Source organism: Juglans regia, chromosome 13, assembly GCF_001411555.2.
Source record: "Juglans regia cultivar Chandler chromosome 13, Walnut 2.0, whole genome shotgun sequence".
Taxonomy (NCBI): domain Eukaryota; kingdom Viridiplantae; phylum Streptophyta; class Magnoliopsida; order Fagales; family Juglandaceae; genus Juglans; species Juglans regia.
The window spans coordinates 6,619,683-6,643,082 of NC_049913.1; the positions used below are offsets into that span (position 1 = coordinate 6,619,683).

Below are 23,400 nucleotides of genomic sequence, written 5' to 3' on the forward strand. Positions count from 1 at the left end.
TATTGGATATACTTTCTTTTACTTTTGGATATGGTTTTTTCGCATGGCTGACGAAGCAGTCACCGCTTGGATTGTTTGGCATTTGTTAATCTCGGATTTGTAGAAATTGGATAGTCTTTCACGCTCTCTCCACGTCTACCACCGCTTCCACCATTTGCAGTACTATTATCAGATTAGTAAAAGTTAAATAATTTTTTTTTTGTTCTTATCCTTCTGTTCTGCTGATTTCACCCCTTCTCGATTCATATAAAAGCAAAACTCATTTTTACTTTCTACTCCATTTCCTGTTACGTCCTACACCTTTAAAATCAAAATCCTCTCACTCACATCGCACAAACTTTCAGTGGTTTAGTGTTGATAGATTAGTTCCTCGTTTTGAAGTTCCAAAGATAACTAGGTATGTAATTCTTTTCCTTCTCCGGTTAATTTTTTCTCTATTTTTAGGTCTATTATATGGGTCTGTTTGTTCTCCTTTCAATTATGTCATATACAATATTAAAAAAAAAAATTGCAGACTGTAGACCATTTATCACATAGTTGGTACACAAAAGTTCACAAATTGAAGACTAAACTTAGAACAAAATTACCATCTGAAAATATATGATATATGGTTTTTACTTCCAAAAAATACTGTATGTAATTGTTTAGGTTTTCTTCTCAGTTAATTTTTGTGATATGTACTTGTAATATACCATGTACAAGATTTACAATTCGTTACTTGAAATAATTGCCAAAAATTTGAATAGGCCAGGTGCATAAACTTCAGGCGGTTCTACCGATCCATTAATAAAAATATCAGAAATTGCCGAAGCCTTAAAGTCTATTCCAGCAATGACGATATAATTTTATTGTTTAAAATCATCTCTTACTTGTTATAAAGAATTATCTTTTTCACTTCTTTTGTTTTCTTATGTTTTTTTTATATATGGAGATTGGAGGTTGGTTGGGATCAAATGGAGATAGACGATGAGAACTTTGAATTTGTTTTGTGCATTTGAAACAGTGCATGTTTGTAAATTGTGTATTCTGGATTTGAAAAAAATATGGAGATTGGAGGTTGGTCGGGATGAAATGGAGATGGAGGATGAAACCTTGTAAATTGTGTGTTTTGGATTTGAAACAATGCATATTTCTAAATTGTGTATTATGGATTTGAAAAAAATCTGGAGATTGGAGGTTGGTCGGGATGAAATGGAGATGGAAGATGAGAGCTTCTAAATTGTATATTGTGGATTTGAAATATAAAGATTGGAGATTGGTTAGAATAAAATGGAGATAAAGCATAAAAACTTGTTAAATATGCATTCTTAATTTGAAAAAATGCATGTGCTTAAATTTAAAATGTTAATTGTTTGTTATGATTCAATTAATATAGTAATACTAAACTTTTATTGATACATTTAATACATACATTATCGAAGTCAGGTTTATGTTGTGTGATTTACATTTGTCATTTTATTTGATCAGTCAAAATAATTTCTATACACTTCTTTCTTTTTATCCTTTTTGGAAATATGGAGATTAGATGTTACTTTTAATAAAATGGAAATAGAAGATGAAAACTTGTGATTTTTGTGTTATGAATTTGAAATAATTCATATGTTTGGACTAAGGATATTGGTTGTTTATTAACTTCAATTAATATGGTATTATTAAATTTTTATTCATACATTTAATTACCAATTTTAATGCAGCGATCAAGATTCATGGTTAGAGGGAAATTTACAGTATCTGATCTGCATCAACCATTTTTTTACTTATCATGTGCAAAGTGTAGTAAAACCACTGGATACGAGAAAGATGAAGAGTTTTTATGCTATAATTGCAAAGAACTAACAACCGCACAGCCAAGGTAAATATTTATGGTTATATTTTCAAATTAACAATTTTTACATTATAATTATAATATACTATTTGCTAATACCAAGAAGTAATAACTTATTTACTATTCATAGATCTCATGTCTATTTAGAGGCATTCGATGACAGTGGCTCGATCGCAGTAGTAGCCTTCGAACCTACAGTAGAACGAATTCTTGATTGTACAACAACAGATATTATACAGCATGCAGAGCAAGTAAAATTTATACTTTCAGACACATTTAACAAGTTTAACAAATCATTTTTTTATATGTTTTTGTCATTACCGGAGGATCATTCGTACATAGAGAACATTACAAATAGGATTCAAGATAAAGAGTGAATGATTGTTTTGGGTGCATCTATGAATGAATTTGGGAAATTATGCCAAAACAAACTTAACGTATTATCTGTCAAAGACATACCTGGGACAGCAAAATAGCTATTTCAAAAATTTTCTTCTAGACTTCCGGTTATTATAATGTATAACTATAAGAAATTCATATGTAATTATGAGATAGCTCTTACTTTTTATTTGTAATTATGATGATAACGCATTAGCTTCAATAGTCACTTTTTTATGTACAATAAAACATTGTGTAATTATAAACATGTTCATGCAAATTCCTATGTTATAATCATAAATATTCTATAAATTATATATATGATTATTTTTATAATCAATGTGAATCTTAAAATATAAACAAAACTATTACATTTTATAATTATATATATTAACCTATTTTTTATTATTACATATTTTTAAATTTGATAAATATTAATTTTTAAAATATTTTTTATATTTTCACAATTGGGCACACGTGCAATGCACGTGTTTGCCCTTTACTAGTATATATATATATATATATACATATATCGGCCAAAACGTCGGTCATGAATTATTTGGAAGCATAAAATATATATATATATATATATATGGGGTCCTCCGCAATTAGTGGTAGGCAAATGATTTATATAGATTTGAGTAATAATATACATAACACTTTTTACAATATTTTTCACAATATATAATGTAAAATGAAAGTATTTTTATAAAGTGATGTTACTTTTATATGATATTTTACAATAATATCCTTTATTTTAAAACAAGACTGAAATACTATTGACAGATTACTTCCTTTTTAATCATGCCAAGATCTTCTCCTTTTTTAACAGCATGATTTTAGGATAATTAGTCGTTACTTCTATAATTATACATTCATACCATACTAAATTAGTTACCTTAGATAGATTTATTTCTTGTATCTATTTATTTGACCACTCTCAATGTAAAAATCATATTATTGAAATACAAAAAGCTGAGTTCTTAACATGATATCAGCTTAACCACGATCCCTCCCTACCCGAGACCCCCATGACTTCTTCTTCCTCTTCCTCATCTTCTTCCTCTTCCACTGTCCTTTCTCCCTATATCCTCCATCCTTCTGACTCTCCTAGCCTTATCCTTGCTTCCGGACTTCTCACCGGTGACAATTTTTCCAAATGGCAAAAAGCCATGACCCGTGCTCTTAACGCCAAAAACAAACTAGTTTTTGTCGATGGTACTCTTATCCCACCCGAAACTACCTCTCCATATTATAGACAATGGAATCAAACTAAAGACATGGTCCTTACCTGGCTCCTAAATTCCATCAGTCCCTCCATCGCAAACTCCCTTGAATTTCACACGATCCCCGAGCCGTATGGCTCAATCTCCAGTCTAGATTTTGCCATGACAACAATACCAGGATTTACCATCTCAAGCGTGAGTTATCCTCCCTGCAGCAACACAATCATTATGTCCATGATTATTACAACCAAATCAAGCAAATTTGGGATGAACTCAGTCACTTACAACAAACCAACGACTTCAAACAATTGCAGCAACAAGCTGAAGATGAGAGAGTTTATCAATTTCTTCTTGGCCTCAATGACATTTTTTTCCAACTCAGAACCCAGGTCTTAACCATGGAAACCCTTCCCCCCATCACAAAAAATTTTTCAATTCTTTTTCAGGAAGAGCAGCAACGTCTTCTCCACCTCAGGCCACCACCGACGGACACCCACATCCTTGCTGCTCACTCCGGTGGACCCACAAAACAACCCCTGCAATGTACCTTCTGCAGCAAAATGGGTCACTCCCGTGACCGTTGTTGGCGTGTAATCGGGTACCCAGCAGGTCGCGACACCCATGGCAAACTGCGGCCATCTCTCCTCGGCAAACCACCATCAACCTCGGCGCCGATGGCTCATCAAGTCTCCACCTCTTCCCCACTTCCTGGTTTGACCCATGACATGTACCAAAAACTCATTGATCTGCTTCAACCGACCACTTCACCCGCAAACTTCATGGGTAATGTCTCTTCTTCTCCTCCCTTTGACAGCCGCTCCAATTGGGTGGTGGATAGTGGTGCCACCGATCACCTCTGCCATGACCGACGCCTCTTCTCTACTCTGTCTCCCCTCTCTTATGACCAGAAGGTCACTTTACCAAATGAGCATATCATAAACATTGAGGGTGTCGGCACTTATCATTTGGCCGAACACCTCATTTTGCATAATGTCCTTTTTGTCCCTCAATTCTTATTTAATCTCATTTCTATTCTCAAACTCACAAATACTAATTATTGTATTATTTCTTTTTCTTCTTCCACTGTTTCTTTTCAGGACCCACAGTCGACGAGGCTGATTGGAGCGGGTGAGCTTTGCAATGGACTTTATGTGTATCGGCCCCGACCCATTACTGTTTTTTCCACTCAGACTACTGCTAATAAGATCTTATGGCACCAACGCCTAGGTCATCCTTCCAGCTTAGTTATTCCTAGTCTTTTCAAAAATCCTTGTGTTATTTCTGATTGTGACATTTGTGCTCGTTCTAAGCACACTAGACTACCTTTTTCCATTTCTGCTAATAAAAGTACTATGATTTTTAATAGAATTTTTTGCGATATCTGGGGTGGCTATCATACATCTTCTATTTGTGGTGCTCATTATTTTCTTACCATTATTGATGATTTCTCTCACACTACTTGGATTTATCTCATGTGCTATAAATCTGAAGCATACACTTATCTCATGCATTTTTTGGCTCTTATCAAAAATCAATTCCAAACCACAGGTAAAATTATTAAAACTGATAATGGCCAAGAATTTCTTTCTCACAAATTTCAAAACTATCTTCATAATCATGGCATACTTCATGAACGTATTTGTGTTGAAACTCCACAACAAAACGGTGTTGCGGTACGTGAACATTGGCACCTCCTGAATGTTGCTCGTAGTCTACGTTTCCAAGCTCACTTACCCTTGAAATTTTGGGGTGAATGTGTACTCACCGCTGCTTATCTCATCAATCTCACTCCCAGTTGACTTCTTCAAAATAAATCTCCTTTTGAACTTATTTTCACTATCCCTCCAACCTATGCCCATTTACCCGTCTTTGGCTGCCTTTGTTATGCCCAAACTCTCCACGCTTCCCATGACAAATTTTCTCCTCGTGCCTCTAAGTTTATATTTCTCGATTATCCTAGCACTCATAAAACATACAAACTCTATAATCTAGACACTCATGTTGTTTTCTATTCTCGTGATGTCACTTTCCACAAACATCAGTTTCCTTTCCAAGATGTTTCTACTCCTTCACCTACACCTACACCTCTTCCTATTCTTCCCCTCCCCGTCCCTGAACCCATCTTACCACCCTCTACCCCTACCTCTACTATTTCCGACTCTCTTCCTCTTCCTCCCCCTTCTCCTCATCCTCCTCCCCCTTCTCCTCATCCTCCTCTCCCTTTTCCTCCTCGTCCTCGTCCCCGTCCCCGTCGCACTACTACTCGACCCGCATATCTTCAGGACTATATATGCCCGACCATACACACCGAGCCCACTGCATCCTCACCTGCTGCATCGACCTCAGGTACTGCTCACCCTCTATCTGCTTTTCTTTCTTATTCTTGTTTCTCACATTCTCATCTTATTTTTTTAAATGCTCTCACTGTTTCTGCTAACCCTACCTCTTATTCCGCTGCTCTCGTCATGACATTGGCGAGACGCCATGTCTGCTGAACTTCATGCTCTTGAAGATAATTCTACCTGGACACTTGAGACCCTTCCCCCTGGAAAGAAACCCATTGGCTGCAAATAGGTGTTCAAAACCAAACTCAAAGCATATGGCTTTGTCGAAAGATACAAATCTCTGTTAGTCGCCAAAAGCTATACTCAAGTTGAAGGCCTCGACTAACATGAGACTTTTGCTCCTGTTGCCAAAATGACTACCATTCGGTGTTTATTATCTGTTGCTGCTTCTCGCCAGTGGATCATTCACCAACTTGATGTCAATAACGCCTTTTTACATGGCGACTTTGATGAGGAAGTCTACAAGACGACTCCTCCCGACTATTGTTCGAAAGGAGAGACTCGCGTATGTCGTCTCCGCAAATCCCTCTACGACCTCAAACAAGCCTCCCGCAACTGGTTTTTTAAACTAACTACTGTGCTTCTTGATGCAGGTTTTTTTCAATCTCAGGCGGATCATTCTTTATTCACATTGGTTACTTCTACCAGTGTCACTCTTGTTCTTGTATATGTCGATGATATTCTGGTGACCGGCAATGATCGTTCCCAAATTGAGGTCTTCAAACGTGTTCTCTCCACACACTTCAAAACCAAAGATCTTGGTCCTCTCAAATATTTTCTTGGTCTCAAAGTTGCTCGATCACCTCAAGGCATTTTTCTCAACCAACGCAAATATGCTCTTGAAATCTTATCTGATAGTGGACAACTCGGTACTCGGACTGCTTCCTTCCCCATGGAACAAAACTTGAAGCTCACCAATCATGACGGGTCTCTCCTTCCAGATCCTTCTCCCTATCGTAGACTTGTTGGTCGCCTCATATACTTGACTATTTCTCATCCTGACATTGTTTTTGCAGTGAACATTCTCAGTCAATTCATGCACGCTCCTCGTGCTCCTCACATGCAGGTTGCCACTCGAGTTCTTCGTTACCTCAAAGGCAGTCCCGGACAAGACATTTTCTTCCCCTCCTCCAACACTCTTCATGTTACTGCATATACTGATTCTGATTGGGATAGTTGTCCCACCACTCGTCGCTCCACCACAGGCTACTTTGTTCAGCTTGGCACCAGTCTCGTTTCTTGGCGTACAAAAAAGCAAACCACCGTGGCCCGGTCCTCTGCTGAAGTTGAATATCGCGCCATGGCCGTCACCACCTGCTAACTCACTTGGTTGAAACAGCTTCTCACTGATCTCGGTGTCTCTCACCCCGAGCCTATCAGCCTTTATTGTGATAATCAATCTGCTTTACACATTACTCACAATCCTGTGTTTCATGAGCGCACTAAACATATTGAGATTGATTATCATCTTGTTCATGATAAAATTCGGTCTAGACTTCTTACCGCTGTTCACACTTCCTCCCATGAGCAAATTGCTGACATCTTCACCAAAGCATTGGGTCATGATCTTTTTCACCATTTTTTATGCAAGTTGGGCATTACGAATCTCCATGCGCCAACTTGAAGAGGCATATTGATAGATTACTTCCTTTTTAATCAAGCCAAGACCTTCTCCTTTTTTAACACCATGATTTTAGGATAATTAGCCGTTACTTCTGTAATTATACATTCATACCATACTAAATTAGTTACCTTAGATAGATTTATTCCTTGTATCTATTTATTTGACCACTCTCAATGTAAAAATCATATTATTGAAATACAAAAAGCTGAGTTCTTAACAAATATGTTGTGAAAAGTTTTGTATAATTTCTTTCAAAAAAAGTGGGACTATGATAACATGAAAAAATTTCACTTTCTTTTTATAGTAATTAAAGTTTTTTTTTTTTTTTTTTTATCTCAAAGATCATCAGATATGTTGTGAAAGAAAAATGAAGCATGGAGCTCATGCATTACTACAGATAGCTCAACTGCATATATGTGCTCGTTGATTTCAAGATCAAAGGATAAGCTTTCCACAATCGAAACTACCCATCTTCAGCATGATCCCAGCCAGGAATGCAGCAAATATTTTATCCCTTAAGAAGGTCATCACTTTGCCATCACTCTGCTCCATAAAACCAACAATGTAGGCTGTAGAAATGAGCTCAATGCTTCTCCATTTCCTCTCTTTGGCAAACTTCTTCAACCCCATTTCAATCCTCTCATATTCCTCTATTTCTGATCTTTGATCATCTCTCTCTCGATCTTTTGTTTCCCCACCTGGTTCTTTATGTAGAGCCTCCGCAAGACACCTGGCTAAAACAACGCCGTCTTCCAGAGCAGCACAGCCTCCTTGGCCAATGTCTGGAGTCATGGGGTGGAGTGCATCTCCGGCTACACAGACGTTTTCTTTGCTTATATTTCCCCAAAGGAGTTCCCAGGGCTGTCTGTATCTTAGTGGGTACGGGACAAAACTATCCAGTTCAGTGTTTTCTACGACAGCCCTTACTTCATCGGGTATTTTTCCTAGCTTGCTTAATACAAGCTGCTTCATTTTAACTGTGTTATCTTCTGTCTGATCTTTCTCTGCCAGGAAATGAGCAACATTTTTTATAATGCAAATCAAATTGTTTCCAGCAGTTTGTAGATAAACCAGTTAATTCAAGTGTCAATCTATATAATCTCTCTTTTTTTCACTTATACTTGGTGACTCCAAAAATTTATTTTTTAGTGGGGAAAAAAAATCAAAGATTCAAAGCAGCTCTTTGTTGAGGTGGAGGGCTCACCTTGGCTGGATGGAATCCAAGTGAAAAACCAATAGACAGAGTTATCATCACAAGGAACAAAACCAAACCGGACACCATTCCCAAAGAAGTGCATGGTTATGGGCGCAAACCCATGACTAGACTTGAAATCTACACACCCTCTGATGGCAAATCTCCCGGTAGAAGACGGTTTCTTCAAGCTCAGCCACTTTGCCACCACTGAGTTGACTCCATCGCACCCAATCAAGACCTTTGAATTCACAACACCGGTACTCCGGTAAGGCCTAAGCAATTAGAACGAAGAACACATGGATAATTTTTCTTATCTCATTACCGCCAATTACTTGGACCCATTTAAAAAGTTCCAATCAGGAATTCTCCTTAAACATAAATTGGATCTCATCAAATTGGACACTACAACATTACAAGATTTTCTCTTCAGAATTGGACCATCCGACTCGTTCAAGCAATTGAAAAAGACCTTAATTGATAATTGGGTTGTCTGCAAATCAATTAGTGTTACGTTTACCTTTAGAAAGTGAAATGAATTTACCTTTGTTTTAAAGGTGGTTCCATCAGCAAGATGCACAAGCTTATAGAATCCTGATTCCTCTATACAGACCACCTTGGAAGAGTACCTAATGGTGCCACTCCGAAGCTCCTTTGCAAGAGCTTCCACCAACATATTCCTCTTGACACGACGAACTTCATTGACTCCACTGAACATCACACAAATGATTCAGACTAGATAGCACAAACATCTCAATTATCAATTTTAGTATAAGAAACAAATCACCGGCAGGCAGGAATGGTATAAGGTTTCGTCAGCAAAGTTGTGCCATCGTCAGTGCTCCCAACTTACTCTTTTCCTTTGACATTAAACGATATGTCTGAAATTTTGAGTCCCGAAACTACAGAGGTCGTCACATTCCTGCACTCAAATAATTGCTGCTCAGTTCATTATTTTATTTTTTAATTTTCTTGGAGGCTAGGGAGATTCGTGCGTTAATACAGTAGCATTTATGAGATAAGTCAATTTAATGCGCGACAGTTTGTAACAAAGACCAACAACTACTCATTGAACCAACAAATAAACAGTAAAACTATAAAAAGACGCTTATCTACACTGTATTTCTAGCTTTTTTTTTCTCTTGATTATCTGATCTTTCCAAAGAGTACTTTTTGCATTCAATCTTTTTATTATAGATATGGGGATCTCTACCCATACTATCAGGGATTGTTGTGTAACTCGGTTTAAGAAGAAAAGGTCAGCTGACATATGTCATTAACATGAGAAATGAAGAGGTTTGCATTCTATAAGCATGGTGAAGATACCCACCCATCAAGGAGTTGATGTCGACAACGGAGGGAATCGCCAATGCCAACAGCATCCAAGGCCTTCCAAGCATTGCTCCATAATGTCAAGGCATATCCTTTGATCCTCAATCCTTCCGAGGATTCCAACACCAGGCTTCGGATTCCCAACCTTAACCAAAAACACAAAAAGAACCAAAGGTTTATTCACCATATATATAATAGAATAACACTTTAGTTGCTAAGACAACGCATCAAATCAACCCCGGCAGGGACAGAGTTCACGAGTACTTGTGAAGTCCCAAGGATGTTGTAAGGCCGGCTATTCCTGCTCCTATAATCACTATGTCTTCAACTACTTCCATGATGCTTTCAGCCTATTTTTTCTTGGAGGCAGAGAGAGTATAAAGATAAGAGGAAATCTCCTCTCTTCTCCCACTCTGCCCCCGAAGAGTTGGGACCAATTCAATGACGTTTTCATTCATTTGGAATCTGGGCTTTGGAGAATGAAACGTCAAATGCATGGAATGTGGACTACACGGTAGCCTTTCGGATTTAATGGCATCTTCTACCCGCTAAGAATGCGTCAAGGATAAGATAATCAGATTGATTTAACTCCCACACAAGTAACGTTTGTCCAGGATAGGAAGAAACAGGACCAATTAGAAACCGGGCAGTACCTGCATTTATCTCGAGTTGAAACAAATGGAGAGATAGATGTGGACACGTATGGTGTTTTATTTTTTATTTTTTGTCGTTCTTTGTTTTTCCAAAAGGAATCTTATCGGCTAGAATTAGGAGTTGGAACCATTTTTTGAGCGCCTAACGGGTACGTATGTTCTGCTGGAGGCTGAAATCTAGATTCTAGTCAACTGTGCAGCATTCGTACGTGAAAACCCTATTATCGCAGAAGATCAAAAAATGTAAACAGAATCGATGCAATCTCATATCGGTGCAAGATGGAAAACCCTTGAGGAGGAAACAACCGACAAACCACACGACAAAAGCAAGGACGGGGGGAGGCCATGGGTCTGAAAAAGAATAACCAAGGCGTGCACAGGAAAAGTAAACAAGTACGGCCAGGCTCCAAAAGGGACCCAATCTTAATCCGGAATAGAAGACGAGATCAAATAAAACACGACACTCCAAACAGCATAATGGCCACAACTCACACTACTTCAATCATGGCCAGTTTTTTGGATACCGCCAGCCAACGACCTTTATATAATAAAAGAAAGCGCCAAGTAGGCCTACAAATGTAACTCCCTTGATTTTTGTGCAAACGGCAATAGCAATAACAATTACATTCCATGTAACTCAGACTTCTTTTCACAATATTTGGCTATTGGCAATCCGCACTCAGTCAGCTGAGGATACCTAAATATCATACACAATCTTCTCTCCCTCTCTCTCTCTCTCTCTCCCAAATGAAGATAAGCAAATGCCATTTTACCTAAACCTTGGAGCCAATAATAAAAGGCAGCATTAGAGGGGGGCATACAGGCTACTCATTAGACTTCTCTGCTGCAATTCCGGAATCTTATCTGCTGTCAGGGAACTTAGTCTCGTATGCCTGGGGCAGCTGAATGCATACGTACACAATCTTTAGTTTTACTATTGAGAAATATGTATTTATCGGGAAAAAAAATAAATTAAGTCAGAGAGAATTTAATTACCATGTATGTTGCAGTAATCATCTTTCCAGCAAACCATCTTCCATGGAGAGCACGCTGTGCAGCGGCTGCAGCTTGTGTGTTCTCAAATCGTAAGTACACAAAACCAGCACTGTGCCTGTTCATAGAAAATGCATTTACATAAATAAGCCACACGTATCAATGAAAAATGGAAGACCAAAAGAGAATCTGCACGCTTAACTTACTTGTCTACAAAAATATGCTTCAAATTTCCGTACTTTGAACATTCTTCTCGAACATCTTCTTTTATATCCAAATCGAAATCGGGTTCCGTCTGCAAAAGGTAAGCCATGCAAGAATTATCAGCAATAGGAACATGAAAAGGAAGTTTTGTTTTTTCGCAAGTAGGAACATGAAAAGAAAGTTACTTTAAAATAGTATGCCCAACAACCTCAATTTTTGGATCAAACATATCCTTCAATAATAAGCATTCGCTTGGAACACCTATTGTATCAACAGTTGGCATGGTAGCAATGGGACCTTGAAGGCCTACACCAAGTCCAGCAAGAGCAGGAATAGAAGGAAGGGGAGCAACTCCTGGAGATACCACAGGAGCAGCCCCTAGGACAGGAGCCATTGGTAAAGTAAGGCCAGTGCCATTGACAGCAGGAGTGCCAACAGAACCAGAAATTCTGCAGAAGAAAGAAAATGTCAGGTCAAATACATCAATTTCAAATACAATAACATACTAGGGAGAGACAGACCCAGATGCAGTGCCGCTGCGATCCAACTTCTGCATGAGAAGTGCTCGAGAACGTGCATTTAGCGACTGGAAATTTAAAGAACATTAGGTCAGCTTGCCAATTATATATTTAAGAGAAATTAACAAATCTGAACCATAGAACCAGAAAGGAACACCTAGAAAGTAAATGTAAAATCTAAAGAAATGTATAAAACATAATTCTCTAACATTCAAACAATAAAGAGATTTGGCAAAAAAATAAAAATAAAAGATTATATTGCTGATATAGAAAAGGTTTAGAGCCATATGTTTTGTCACCCTGGATAATGAGATTTCCAAAAAGTTAATAGTCAATGATGAGAAATTAACAGTCCTATTCTTGCTTCTTGCATTGATTGTTAGTGGTGTTAATGGTGCTGTTATGCCGTGAACGTATTCTGGAAATCAAACATTTAGGACTGAATGTATTCCTAGTTGTAGTGTAATCTTGCCATCATCAATAGATAGATGAATCGCAGTAGTATTATAAACACGAGTATCAAGCCTTACTCCTCCAACCAACTTCACAGGAGAGGGATTTTAAGATATAGATATAAATAAATAATAAATAATTAAATAATTAAATTAAATAAAATATAGTAGATAATGGAGGTCTAACTAACCAAGCCACCTCCTTCATCATCATCAAAATCACCAGAATTGGCTCCAATATCTTGCAGTCCAGTTTGATCAGTAACTGCTGAAACCTGAACAAAAAGGGGAAAACAGATAGAAATAAGGTAAGAAAGTAATATTCCAAGTAGGAGAATCTATGACAAGGATTTTCGGCACAACATACACAATTATTAATGCAGTAATCACAAAAAATGAAAGCCACCAAAGTTTATACAGAAGTATATGATAAGTTGGTAAAGACTAGTGACTGACAGGAAAAAATCAAAGTTCGATTATCAATCTAAGTTGTGACTTTGAATCACCAAGAAAACAAAACCTCTTTCAACTACTCAGTCAACTACATGACAATATTCTGTGACAAGAAGTAGATATTAAAACGATGGGACTAGTACACCGCACCATAGTAAATACATGGGTCAACACATCTATGCAAACATTCAGTCCATATTCTTTAGATATAATTAGTATTTCCAGGGAGAAAAAATGGAGGAAAGGAGGGGGAAGACCTGAACGTACTCCAGTCAACGAAAGCTCAAAAAAGAACACAAAGAACCCAACATTTTGCATTCAGATTCAACAGAATACAACTACCATCAATCCCAACTAATTCAGATAGGTTACATATTTGTATTGGCGTTTAACAAATGAAAAAACCAATCCCCGATGCATGAAACCCAATGTACAGCCAAAAACTTCACACACATAGTAGTACAAGTATGAACAAAGAATGGAGTGGCAATACCTTGATAAGCCGACCCGCAATCTCCAACTGTTGATTCAGACTCAGTGCATTTCTAGAATCCTCAAGGCGTGCAAACTGCAATTGAAAAGTAATACCAATCTTTTATAGGCCTAATCATATCATCTAACACTGTGTCTCCCAGTTAAGCAGGCAAATGCTTCCTTGCTCAGGGAGAGGCATTTTTAGGTAGTTTCAATAACCACTAAACGTTTTAACGGCATAACTCACTTGGACAAAGCCAAAACCCTTGCAATGTCCAGTTTCATCAAGAGGCAACTGCACCAGCTCCACTTGACCAAATGCTTCAAAAACCTGAACATTCAGAGCAAAAGGCAATATATCTACATAATTTAGTTAGGAGCATTATCATATCAAGAACTGATAACCATAAAACAGGAAAATAAAGCATAAAAATTAGAGGATACTTATTTTTATCGGTAACTAAGAATTTTATTGATGAGAATAATAGGCATTGCCCAATTACATACAATATATACATGAGCAATACCTATGCATGATTGTCTAGACAAGAAAGTCAATAAAAAATTTAGGCCATTAAAGGGCATTTACAATAATTATTGTCATAAAAAAATTTTATTTGTAAAAATACATTAATTTTTGTGATAAATAACGTAGTCTCCTTAAAAAAGGGCAGAGAAGAGCATCCATATAAGCTGAAACTCCTTTCAAATTATGTAAGTAATCATTTTGATAGATAATCAAAGATTTTATTAACAACGCAAATGGCATAGCCCAAGTACACAAATAGTATACATGAGGAACACCTAATTAGAAATATTAAAAAAATAATAATACTAATAAAATAATAATAATAATAATAAAAAAGACAGGAAAATTATGGAAACTCAGCCCATTCCAATCTATAGAAGCTATCCAAAAGGACAAAGTATCAGTAATGTTAAGATAAGAATCTATAAGGAAAATGAAAAACGCAAAAGCATATCAACTATAACAGGTTGGAATAGCCCATCCCAGATCTACCACGCAGTGTCCTCTCCCATTACACTCTAGTCCAATTGATCAACTCTGACAACTTCTGCAGTATAATTCTCTGTAGATCCTATGGAATGACTACCAACAAAATATGCTTACCTGACGAAGATCAGCTTCAGTCATGTTGAAATGTAGATTACCAACATAAAGCCTTCGAGCCCCACCTGAATAGGGGCCTATAAGCCCACCAGATACACCAGCTACAACTGTAGTTGACTGGACCAGATTCTTTTCAGCTTCTGATGGCTTCACCATAACTGGTTGACCAAGAAGAAGCTGACCAGAGAGTGCTATAGCCATAGGGACGGACATTGCATCATAGAACTCAATATACCTGCCAAGAGATAGTTAGGATCAGAAGGACACAATAAAAATAATATACAACAAATATACAAACATAATACTACTACATCGAGCGTAACCGATTCCTGATACACAGCATGAAGTACAAAATACAACTGTCTCATTCAGCTCATTCCCCTTAGTAATTTACCACTCCAGAAAAGGCCAATGACTCTATCATTATAGATCTTATGTATATACAATTCCTTAGCAAGAAACCAGGACCACTACCATAATCATGTTTCAAAAATGGTGGATTCTCATCATTTCCTAAATGTTATGCCGTATTTGACCTATTTTCTGATACGTGTGCTTGGCCATGCAACCAAATAGCTTGACTTCTGTTGCCAACCAACTAGCTCAAACCCATGGCCTTTTGAAGCCCCACCTTGGTCCAACTTTTGAGGTCTATATTTTCTAAGAAACCAAAGAATCCTCCTTTACATCCAATGTTTACCGACTCATGGAACAGAAACCTATGCAAAAGCAGACACTTTCAGTGGGTTCGTTCAATTCCTTGCTACATGGTTTCAGCTTTCTTTTTAAAATTAAAAAAAGGGTTAAAGCACGGAAATCCCTTAATTGAACACCATCACGTTTTCTCACATAACCATTATTCTATCCTCCAAAAGCAACAGCATCTGCATCCAGTAACCAATGTGCCCCATTATCTTACAACAATCAACCAAAAAACATAGGTCAGTGAAGCTCTGGCAGTAGTTCCAGGAAGTGATGCTCGCATCAGCCACAAATGAAAGAACTGTGACAACCATACATGACAAGCAAGTAAATCAGACAATTCTCATGCATACCCACTGGACTGTTTAATTTCACTATCTTTTTTTTTTATAAATATTTCACAATCTATGAGAAATAGCCAGCTAATGAAAAAAATCTGGAAACAAAAGTTACAAAACCCACAAAATGCTTATCTGTCCAAATAACACAATAAAGAACACACATCTTACACACCCGGTAGAGCACATTATGCAAAAAACCAAAAGCAAATATAACTTTTTTAATTTTAATTGAGAATAAATCCATACAACATATTACCTTTCCCGACATATTAATTCCATTCTGTACAGAAAAATATCTGAAGAGAAAAACTACTGTATATAAGACCTGACTGATAATCGTTCCGAACTACCCTTTTTTGCTATCAAACTGTGTTCACTTTTGCTGAGATCACTTCTTTCTCTAAATGATTTAATCAAAAGTGAACATAGTTTGATGGCATTTATCCCTCCAGATATTGGGCTGCCTCCTCTCATTTATCCCTGTAGATTTTTTCCTGTTTAACTCCTTCCCCCCCCCCCCCAGGTGATACCTCCAATTAATTAACGAGGTTTGCTGCGCATCAGCCGGAAGCCGCAGCACACCTCACGGGTATATTTTTTTTTTTTTTTTTCACTCATTGCATTGAGTGTGCGGCGGCTTCCGGCTGATACGAATATTTTTTCTTAATTAACTGAAACTAAAAATGTAAGGGCAATCTCAGGGATTTTTTTTTATATAAGTGGCAATCTAAGGGATTTTAGCATGACAAACTTAAAAATTTATTGATTACATTTTTTTTTTTTTTTTTGGGCACCGAGTGTCCAAGAACAGCATCCCAACCAATCCCGGGGGTACACAAGCCCTCTGCAAGGAGTTTCCCGCAAGTGCACCTCGGGTAATTCAAGGAAAAAATCCCCCAATCCGATGGCCCCTAGAGATTGTTTGCACCCAAAGGGATTTGAACCTTAGACCTGGGGGGAGCATACCCCCAAGCCCAAGGCCTTTACCACTTGAGCCAACCCCTAGGGGTTCTATTTATTACAATATATGTAAATGCAAAACAGAAGTAGCTAAGATTTTTCAAGCCTGGGTCATATAGGCAGATGAAACATACCCAACTCCCTTGGAACGCCTTGAATTGCGATCCATTATAAGGCGTACGTCTCGCACCTGAGATAATAGACAAAGAAACATGGTAACAATAATTAGAGAGGAGAGAAACAAAATCAACTCACAAAGAAATAACTTGTGTACGGGTATGAGCAACATGCAGAAGTAAACGAGGTAAAACCACAACAAAGTAGAAATCAAACACCTGCTGCCACATTTTGAGAAGTGTCAATTTGTTTTTTACAAGTAATTTTTATGTTAGATTCATCCAAAATAGATCTTCCAAGAAACACAGAGTCACATTTGAGCTTATTGTGATACTCCATATGATAAGGATAAGGGTAGAAGGTGTATGAAATCCCACATTGCTTGGGAAGAAGAAGTTCTTGCTTTTTATAAGATTCCAATAGGACTCCAATTGTATCATTGACTAATCCTTTTGGAGTATAGACCATGTGGTTTAGGCATTCCATTGGGCTGTTACACTTATACTCCAAAAACACCAGTCAAGGTCACAACTGGAGTATCTCGGAAACATTATAAAGGCAAAGAACTTGTGTCTCTTCTAGGCAATATAAAATTCCACTCACCAATCCCAACAGATGTGGATCTTACAATCTCCTCCACTCAAAACTCTAACATCCTCACCAGGCCATTCTTTTATGCCATGGTTCAAATTCCAGTACTTTTCACCGGTATTGACTCTAATACTATTGGTAACGATCTAGGCAAAGCTCAAATATGTCTGGTTTTATACTCTAAAAGAACCTATCAAGGTTACAAGCAGAACCCCATAAAATAATTGTAAGGCCATGGACTTCCCTCCTAGAAAATGTAGGATCTCATCCACCTCTCTCTCATATGTGTGAGTATTACAAAACAAATAGCCTATATTAAAAAAAGAAAAAAGAAAAAAATGATCATTTAATAAAAACAAAACAAAATACCAACCTTGCCAGCTCTTGAGAAGAACTCATAGACATCTCTTTCATTGGCCTTCAAAGATATCTTAAAAATGTAATGCCAGGAAATATAAGTTAGATCTAATGGAAACTATAACTGACAAATTTTATGCCATCAGAACAAGTATAATGCCAATGCAAATGTAATTGAATCGGATTACCTGGTAAGCAAATACTGTCCTCTGATCCCGTTCAGGATCAGCCTCTGGTTCAGTTCCTTCCTCCTTTTTCTCTTTATATCGTCTGCGAGAGAATGAAAGCGTGAAATGCAGACCCAAATTGTCTAATAATAGGTAAACTTCTTATCGAATTATTCCAATGGAAAAACAAGCAGATACAGAACACTCTTAAAGTGAAACGTCACATGTGTGTGTGTGTGTTTATATATTATTTTACTTCTTGGAACATATAAATGCATCTAATACAGCAAAAATTTCCCTGTAATGTAAATGAAAAGGAAGAAAATAACAGTCCCAAAACGGCAGCAAATTATTCTCCACTAAGAGTAAAACTGCCAAACCCAAGTAGCAGTCCTGCAGGGAACTACACAAAGTTAACATGAAATTACCAAAGCTGGCAGATGGTGAAATTTAAGAACTGTTCCATTTTTAAATTTGATAAGGACCAACCTGGATATAGACGAGGCAATTAAAGGTAATGAAAACATTGAGACCAACATAATCATAAATGGTAACAGCATCATCATGTTGTATTGAAGGCAGTACCCAAGGACCTAATTGCATTAATTTGGAACCTGTTAACAGCTCATATTCCACAAAGCAGATAAAACAAAACTGAGACCTTAAATTATGCCTACAGTCCCAATGAAACATTTTTACATTATACTTTTTTTTTAAGTAATTTTACATTATACTTATCTTACATTATACTCAACATAAAAAAAGTGGACTTGCAAGATATGCAACCCAATGAAACCTAACTGATGCTTATAGCAAAGGCTTAGGGTCTAGAAGAATATATGATACTATATGACAAATGTAAAAGTTTCTTGTTACAAAATGCAAGTGCTTGTAATGAAAGTATGAAGGCCAAACAAAGTTAGGTACAAAATATGAAACCATTTTAATTGCAAAAATTGATTTCAAGGAATCTATAATTTGAAAAGAGACTTTCTTCAGAGGCAATGACTAGTGAAAAGAACCTGCAATCAATTTAAAAATTAGACTTTTTTGAAAAAAAAAAAAATTACTGATAATAAAATTTAAAAATTAAGACTTACAACATCGAATCAGCATCAATAATGGTGAATTTCTATCGGTTCCCATAAGGTTAAGCTTTTGGGACAGGTGAAAATTTCACATGGTATCAGAGCAAAGATCTTTTTTTTATAAAAAAAATAATGGTGAATGCGCCTTTGAGGACATGAATAGGAAAACCATGGTCATCTAAAGCTAAATCTTCAAGACAGGCAACTGAACATATCGAAAATATATCAAACTATAAAATATGCAACAGAATAATGCAGAACATTAAATTCCCCACAGGAATCAGAAGATGAGGTGCTTCTCTTAAGCAAAGCCCATCACTCCCTCACCAGCATTTCTGCAACAGAATAAATACAATTAAGCTACTGAGTTCGAAGGTGGAGGATAACAAAAATCATAGTATGACATCACCACCATGGTCAAAATCTCCCACACCAAAACCTCTAATCTTGCAAATGCAAACTTTTGGAGAGATTCCAGAAAGTTCAAGAGGAACATCAAGAACCCATGACCTGAGTTCCTGTGCCTGGCGCAATTGCCAGAAAGACCATCTGAAGATCGCTCTAGCATATCTGCGAGTTCCCAGAATCTAACATTCAATATACTGTATACAGAATTGTTCACACTGTCAAATAGCACTATCGACTTATGAAGGCTTATTTCTTCCACGTTAAATCTTAAAGTGCGTGTAGTGGAAACTATATAGAATATTATCATAAGTTAACCTTGACTTTCCACTAGAGCTATTATATATTCAGTGTACATCAATATGAACAATTATCAAGTACAATTAGTTTTTCACCAGCATTACAGTATCACTGAGTATAACATTGAGTATCTGTAAAGCCCATTGTGCACATTAATGTAATAGTTCCAAAGATAAAAGAATACACAAACATAACATACCTGTTTTCTCTGTCTCGTTCCCTCAACTCTCTTTCCATTTCTCTTTCTTTGTACTCCCTGTCATGACTCCTCTCTCTTTCATCATGCTCACTCTGATGCTTATCAGATCGACTCCTGCTTCGATGCGATCCCTCTCTCTCTCTCTCCCTTTCCCTCTCACTCTCACTCTCCCGAACACGTTCTCTTTTATCTTTGCCTCGATCATGATCCGGCTCTCTATATCTATCCTTGTCTCTCTCCTTCCCGTTCCTCTCCTCCCTATCCTTATATCTATCCCTATCTCTCTCCTTATCCTTATGTTCCCGGACACTCCTGTGCCGATCCCTTTCCCCATCCCTTGACCGCGATCGTTGACGAGATGAACCCCTCTCTCTATGTAGATCACGATCATGCGAATCATCTTCTGATCTTGAGCGCTTGGACCGTCGTTCCACATAATCATCCCTCTCATCACTCCTATGCTTTGATCGTCGACTACGATCTTTCTCTCTAGACTTCTCAATTTCACCACTGCCATTAACAGCATCCTCCCTGTCTTTTTGGGCCTCAAGATTTTCAACAGTTTTCTCCAAATAATCGTAGGCATCAAAATCCATCAGGACTCTCTTCTTCAAAACTACACAGATAAAGCTTAGCAGACAATACCTGGATCCAAGAAAATATATTTATAAACACAGCTGTAGCTGCAAAAAAATGATACCAAAAAGGGAAATAGAATACTAAGGTCTAAGAGTTGCATTGTCTGGAGCCCGAGAAAACTGAAACCACGAAACCGATTATTCCAGTAGAAATAATCATCTAAGTACATTGACAGATAAAATTTGAATTTAACTGCAAGAAAAAAATTGCAGCAAATTTTTTCCATCCAACTTGTAATAACCTTTAATCGGTATGCTAATCAAGTGTACAACTTAATTTATTGATCGGGTATAATTTTTTTATAAGCAATTTATTCATCGAACATCATTTTCAATTCAATTTATTTTCCAAACACAAAAAGCCCTAATTAAAGCTATTTAGAGATCCGTTGGTCGTAGATGCAACGCGGGAATTAAAAAGAAATTAAATAAGAAGATTTATCCCTTATAATAGTTTAATCCTGAGGCTTACACCATTTCTCAGAAACCAAAAGGAAAGTCAGGTTTGCAGCGAGAATTTGAAAAATTACCTTCAGAGAGGATCGTCAAAGTAGGGCTTCTAATGGTAAATTGTATAACAGCGAGAACCCAATGCGACCGAGTGCTTGAAAAACCTATTGCGAGCTTGAAGCGCGAGTGTAGGATTACGGTGCTTCTCCGTGTTGCATCGCTAGGGCAAGAAGTTGAAAGCGTGGGTGACACGTGAGCTTTATATTGTTGGGCTGGGTTTGTTACCTTTTGGGCCGGTTATGGGCTCCATCATTTATCAATAACTCTACGTGCAATTATTTTTGTATATTATTTACGCATTTCATTATTATAATTGGTCACGCCACTTTTTTTTTAAGAGGGTTGTTAGAGACTATTGTTACAAATAAATTCCACATACTGATTGGCATACTAGCAACGTGTCATGTCTCTTTTTTTTCTTTTTTTTTTTTCTCTCTTTCTCCCATCTCCCCGTGCCTCCCCATTTCCCTCTCTTTCTCCCTCATTTCCCTCCTCACCAAAGTTGTTAGCCCTCTCAAAATGGTTCCCGACCCCCACAGACGGCCAAAGGAAAGCCATCAACTTAGATCCAACCACCCTAGCCACTTAGTGGCACGCGGTCGACCACACACACAGTGTGCCAAATGTGGTCCCTAACCACCAACGTGCACGACAAGCTGCCGTGAGCTTCGCGCCAATAGTGCCGCTTGCACCGTTGATGTCTTTTGCCTACCCTGAGATGGTTTCCGACCACCATGACTTGCATAGAGAGAGGGCAGGGGTAGCAGCACACTCGGAGGGGAGAAAGAGAGAGAAAAAAAAATGGAGACAAACAGTGTGCCACATCGGTATGTGAAATCTCTTTGTGAGATTATTTTGTGTCTATAGTGTTTTTTTTAGAGAACTGTTAGGTACAGTTTCAAATAGGGGCCTGCATGTGGACGAATGGGGCTTGAGAGTACTTTACTCTTCAAATTGAGGTGAAATGTCAAAAAGGTCCCTAGAGCTCAAATTATCAGATCATCCTTCCCTCCCTCCAGCGATTCTGCTCGAGAATGGCTTGTCTTTCATATCCTATGTTCGAAAAGGATTGTTTCTTAGCACTTGGACAGACGGTCTCAAATTTTCCTGATTTCTGGTATTCACTTACTTGATGGTAAAAAACTTGTATTCGGCAAGATAAACATAGAATTCTTAAATTCCAAACCTGGGCTTTCTCCTTTGAAGCACTATTTGCTGGAATCAAAACTTGTAAAAGAACAAACACCACAGCTATATCAGGATCCTAAACCATTTAAAACCCATAAACACCACCAAAGATTAGAATGGACATGTGGAAAAGCCAAATTGATAAAATCCATTAAAATTGAAGATGAAAAAACTCTAAATTGAAATCCAAAATTAAAATAGACCAAAGCCCATTTAGTTAACTACAAATAGTCTAAATTTAGCAAACTACATATGGTCTAATTTGAGGTGTATGTTTGGCAGACGTTAGATTTGAGAGAGAGAGTTCTGGTCTGGGTTTGGCGATTAAACTCGCCTTTCAATCTTCTGAATATACGTTCAGTAACTTCTGGTCTGGGTAAGTTGGGACGTCAGATTTGAGAGAGAGAGAGAGAGAGAGAGAGAGAGAGACTACCTTCGAGGAGTGCCTGGGCAAGGGAAAATTTGGGGGAGGGGGGAGAGAGGGTTGAGTCATTTGGAGGAGATGACTGTTTGGTGCTCGATATTGAAATGAAATCGTTTTAATTGATTAAAACTCCCCGTTTTATTAAGTCGTGCGTGGGGAGGCCTAATTTCATGACTGTATATAGAATTATTCTTTTTTTTAATATAAAATAATTGTTTTAACTAATTACATCAGTGAAGTGTACAAGGAATACGCAAAAACAACTTTATATAGCAAAGCTCATCCTTGATTGGATATTAATCAGTTTCGAATATGAGCAATACTAGATACAATCATAGGTTATGCAAGCGCCATACATTCATTTTGAAAAAGAGTGTATTTCACTATTAAAAAATTAATTTTTTCATATTTATCCTATATTTATTCACTTTTTTCAAAATAAGTATACAACAATCGCACACTTTATAACTACAAGTATAATTTATTATTAGATAAATATAAAAATTTTATTTTTAAATTGATGTGTAAACACACATAAGGAATTAATTACATGACATAATTTAATTTAAAAGATAAATTTTAAATTTTATAAATAAAATATTACTATGTGAA

General features: G+C 37.3%; 2 protein-coding genes and 1 long non-coding RNA gene across 5 annotated transcripts; 1 reads left to right on the plus strand and 2 right to left on the minus strand.

Moving 5' to 3' along the window:
* The first annotated feature begins 27 nt into the window (after positions 1-27).
* Positions 28-2,459, plus strand: LOC109018381. The gene is made up of 3 exons (XR_002000566.2): positions 28-397; positions 1,695-1,852; positions 1,956-2,459. It is a non-coding gene; the product is annotated as an uncharacterized LOC109018381 (long non-coding RNA).
* Positions 2,460-7,750: 5,291 nt separating this feature from the next.
* LOC108993350 (monooxygenase 2-like) lies at positions 7,751-10,472 on the minus strand. Its single transcript, XM_018968236.2, has 6 exons — positions 10,187-10,472; positions 9,921-10,067; positions 9,444-9,512; positions 9,135-9,300; positions 8,603-8,831; positions 7,751-8,402 (listed from the first exon to the last, which is right to left on the minus strand). The coding sequence occupies exons 1-6, from the start codon at positions 10,258-10,260 to the stop codon at positions 7,834-7,836; spliced, it is 1,254 nt and encodes a 417-aa protein (XP_018823781.2). The 5' UTR covers positions 10,261-10,472; the 3' UTR covers positions 7,751-7,833.
* A 597-nt stretch (positions 10,473-11,069) lies between these two features.
* On the minus strand, positions 11,070-21,349 carry LOC108993348 (RNA-binding protein 39). Of its 3 annotated transcripts, XM_018968234.2 has the most exons (15): positions 20,029-20,137; positions 19,537-19,694; positions 18,526-19,459; positions 18,058-18,139; positions 17,886-17,942; positions 16,939-16,994; positions 14,802-15,036; positions 13,917-14,000; positions 13,689-13,763; positions 12,934-13,017; positions 12,294-12,358; positions 11,981-12,221; positions 11,775-11,863; positions 11,572-11,686; positions 11,070-11,477 (listed from the first exon to the last, which is right to left on the minus strand). In XM_018968234.2, exons 3-15 carry the CDS (start codon positions 18,600-18,602, stop codon positions 11,436-11,438), a joined length of 1,302 nt encoding a protein of 433 aa, XP_018823779.1. In that variant the 5' UTR covers positions 18,603-19,459; positions 19,537-19,694; positions 20,029-20,137; the 3' UTR covers positions 11,070-11,435. The 3 variants fall into 3 exon arrangements, 2 of the variants coding, with proteins under 2 accessions (XP_018823779.1, XP_018823778.1); XM_018968233.2 differs by lacking the exons at positions 18,526-19,459; positions 19,537-19,694 and adding an exon at positions 21,197-21,349 and having other exon boundaries at positions 20,029-20,673; XR_004798001.1 differs by lacking the exons at positions 11,070-11,477; positions 18,526-19,459; positions 19,537-19,694 and adding an exon at positions 21,197-21,335 and having other exon boundaries at positions 11,958-12,221; positions 20,029-20,673.
* Between the last annotated feature and the right edge of the window lie 2,051 nt (positions 21,350-23,400).

Bases quoted from the DNA above. Each gene is read 5' to 3' on its own strand.
- LOC108993348 (XM_018968233.2), bottom strand. From the start codon at position 20,624: ATGGATTTTGATGCCTACGATTATTTGGAGAAAACTGTTGAAAATCTT. The intron at 17,943-18,057 runs GTAATCCGATTC...TACATTTTTAAG, and splicing joins GGACAGTATTTGCTTACCAG to ATATCTTTGAAGGCCAATGA. The intron at 13,018-13,688 runs GTATTGCCACTC...CTTTTTGTTCAG, and splicing joins TTGCGGGTCGGCTTATCAAG to GTTTCAGCAGTTACTGATCA.
- LOC108993350 (XM_018968236.2), bottom strand. From the start codon at position 10,260: ATGGAAGTAGTTGAAGACATAGTGATTATAGGAGCAGGAATAGCCGGC. The intron at 10,068-10,186 runs GTACTCGTGAAC...TTTTTGGTTAAG, and splicing joins ACATCCTTGGGACTTCACAA to GTTGGGAATCCGAAGCCTGG. The intron at 9,301-9,443 runs GTAAGTTGGGAG...TGTGATGTTCAG, and splicing joins TTTAATGTCAAAGGAAAAGA to TGGAGTCAATGAAGTTCGTC.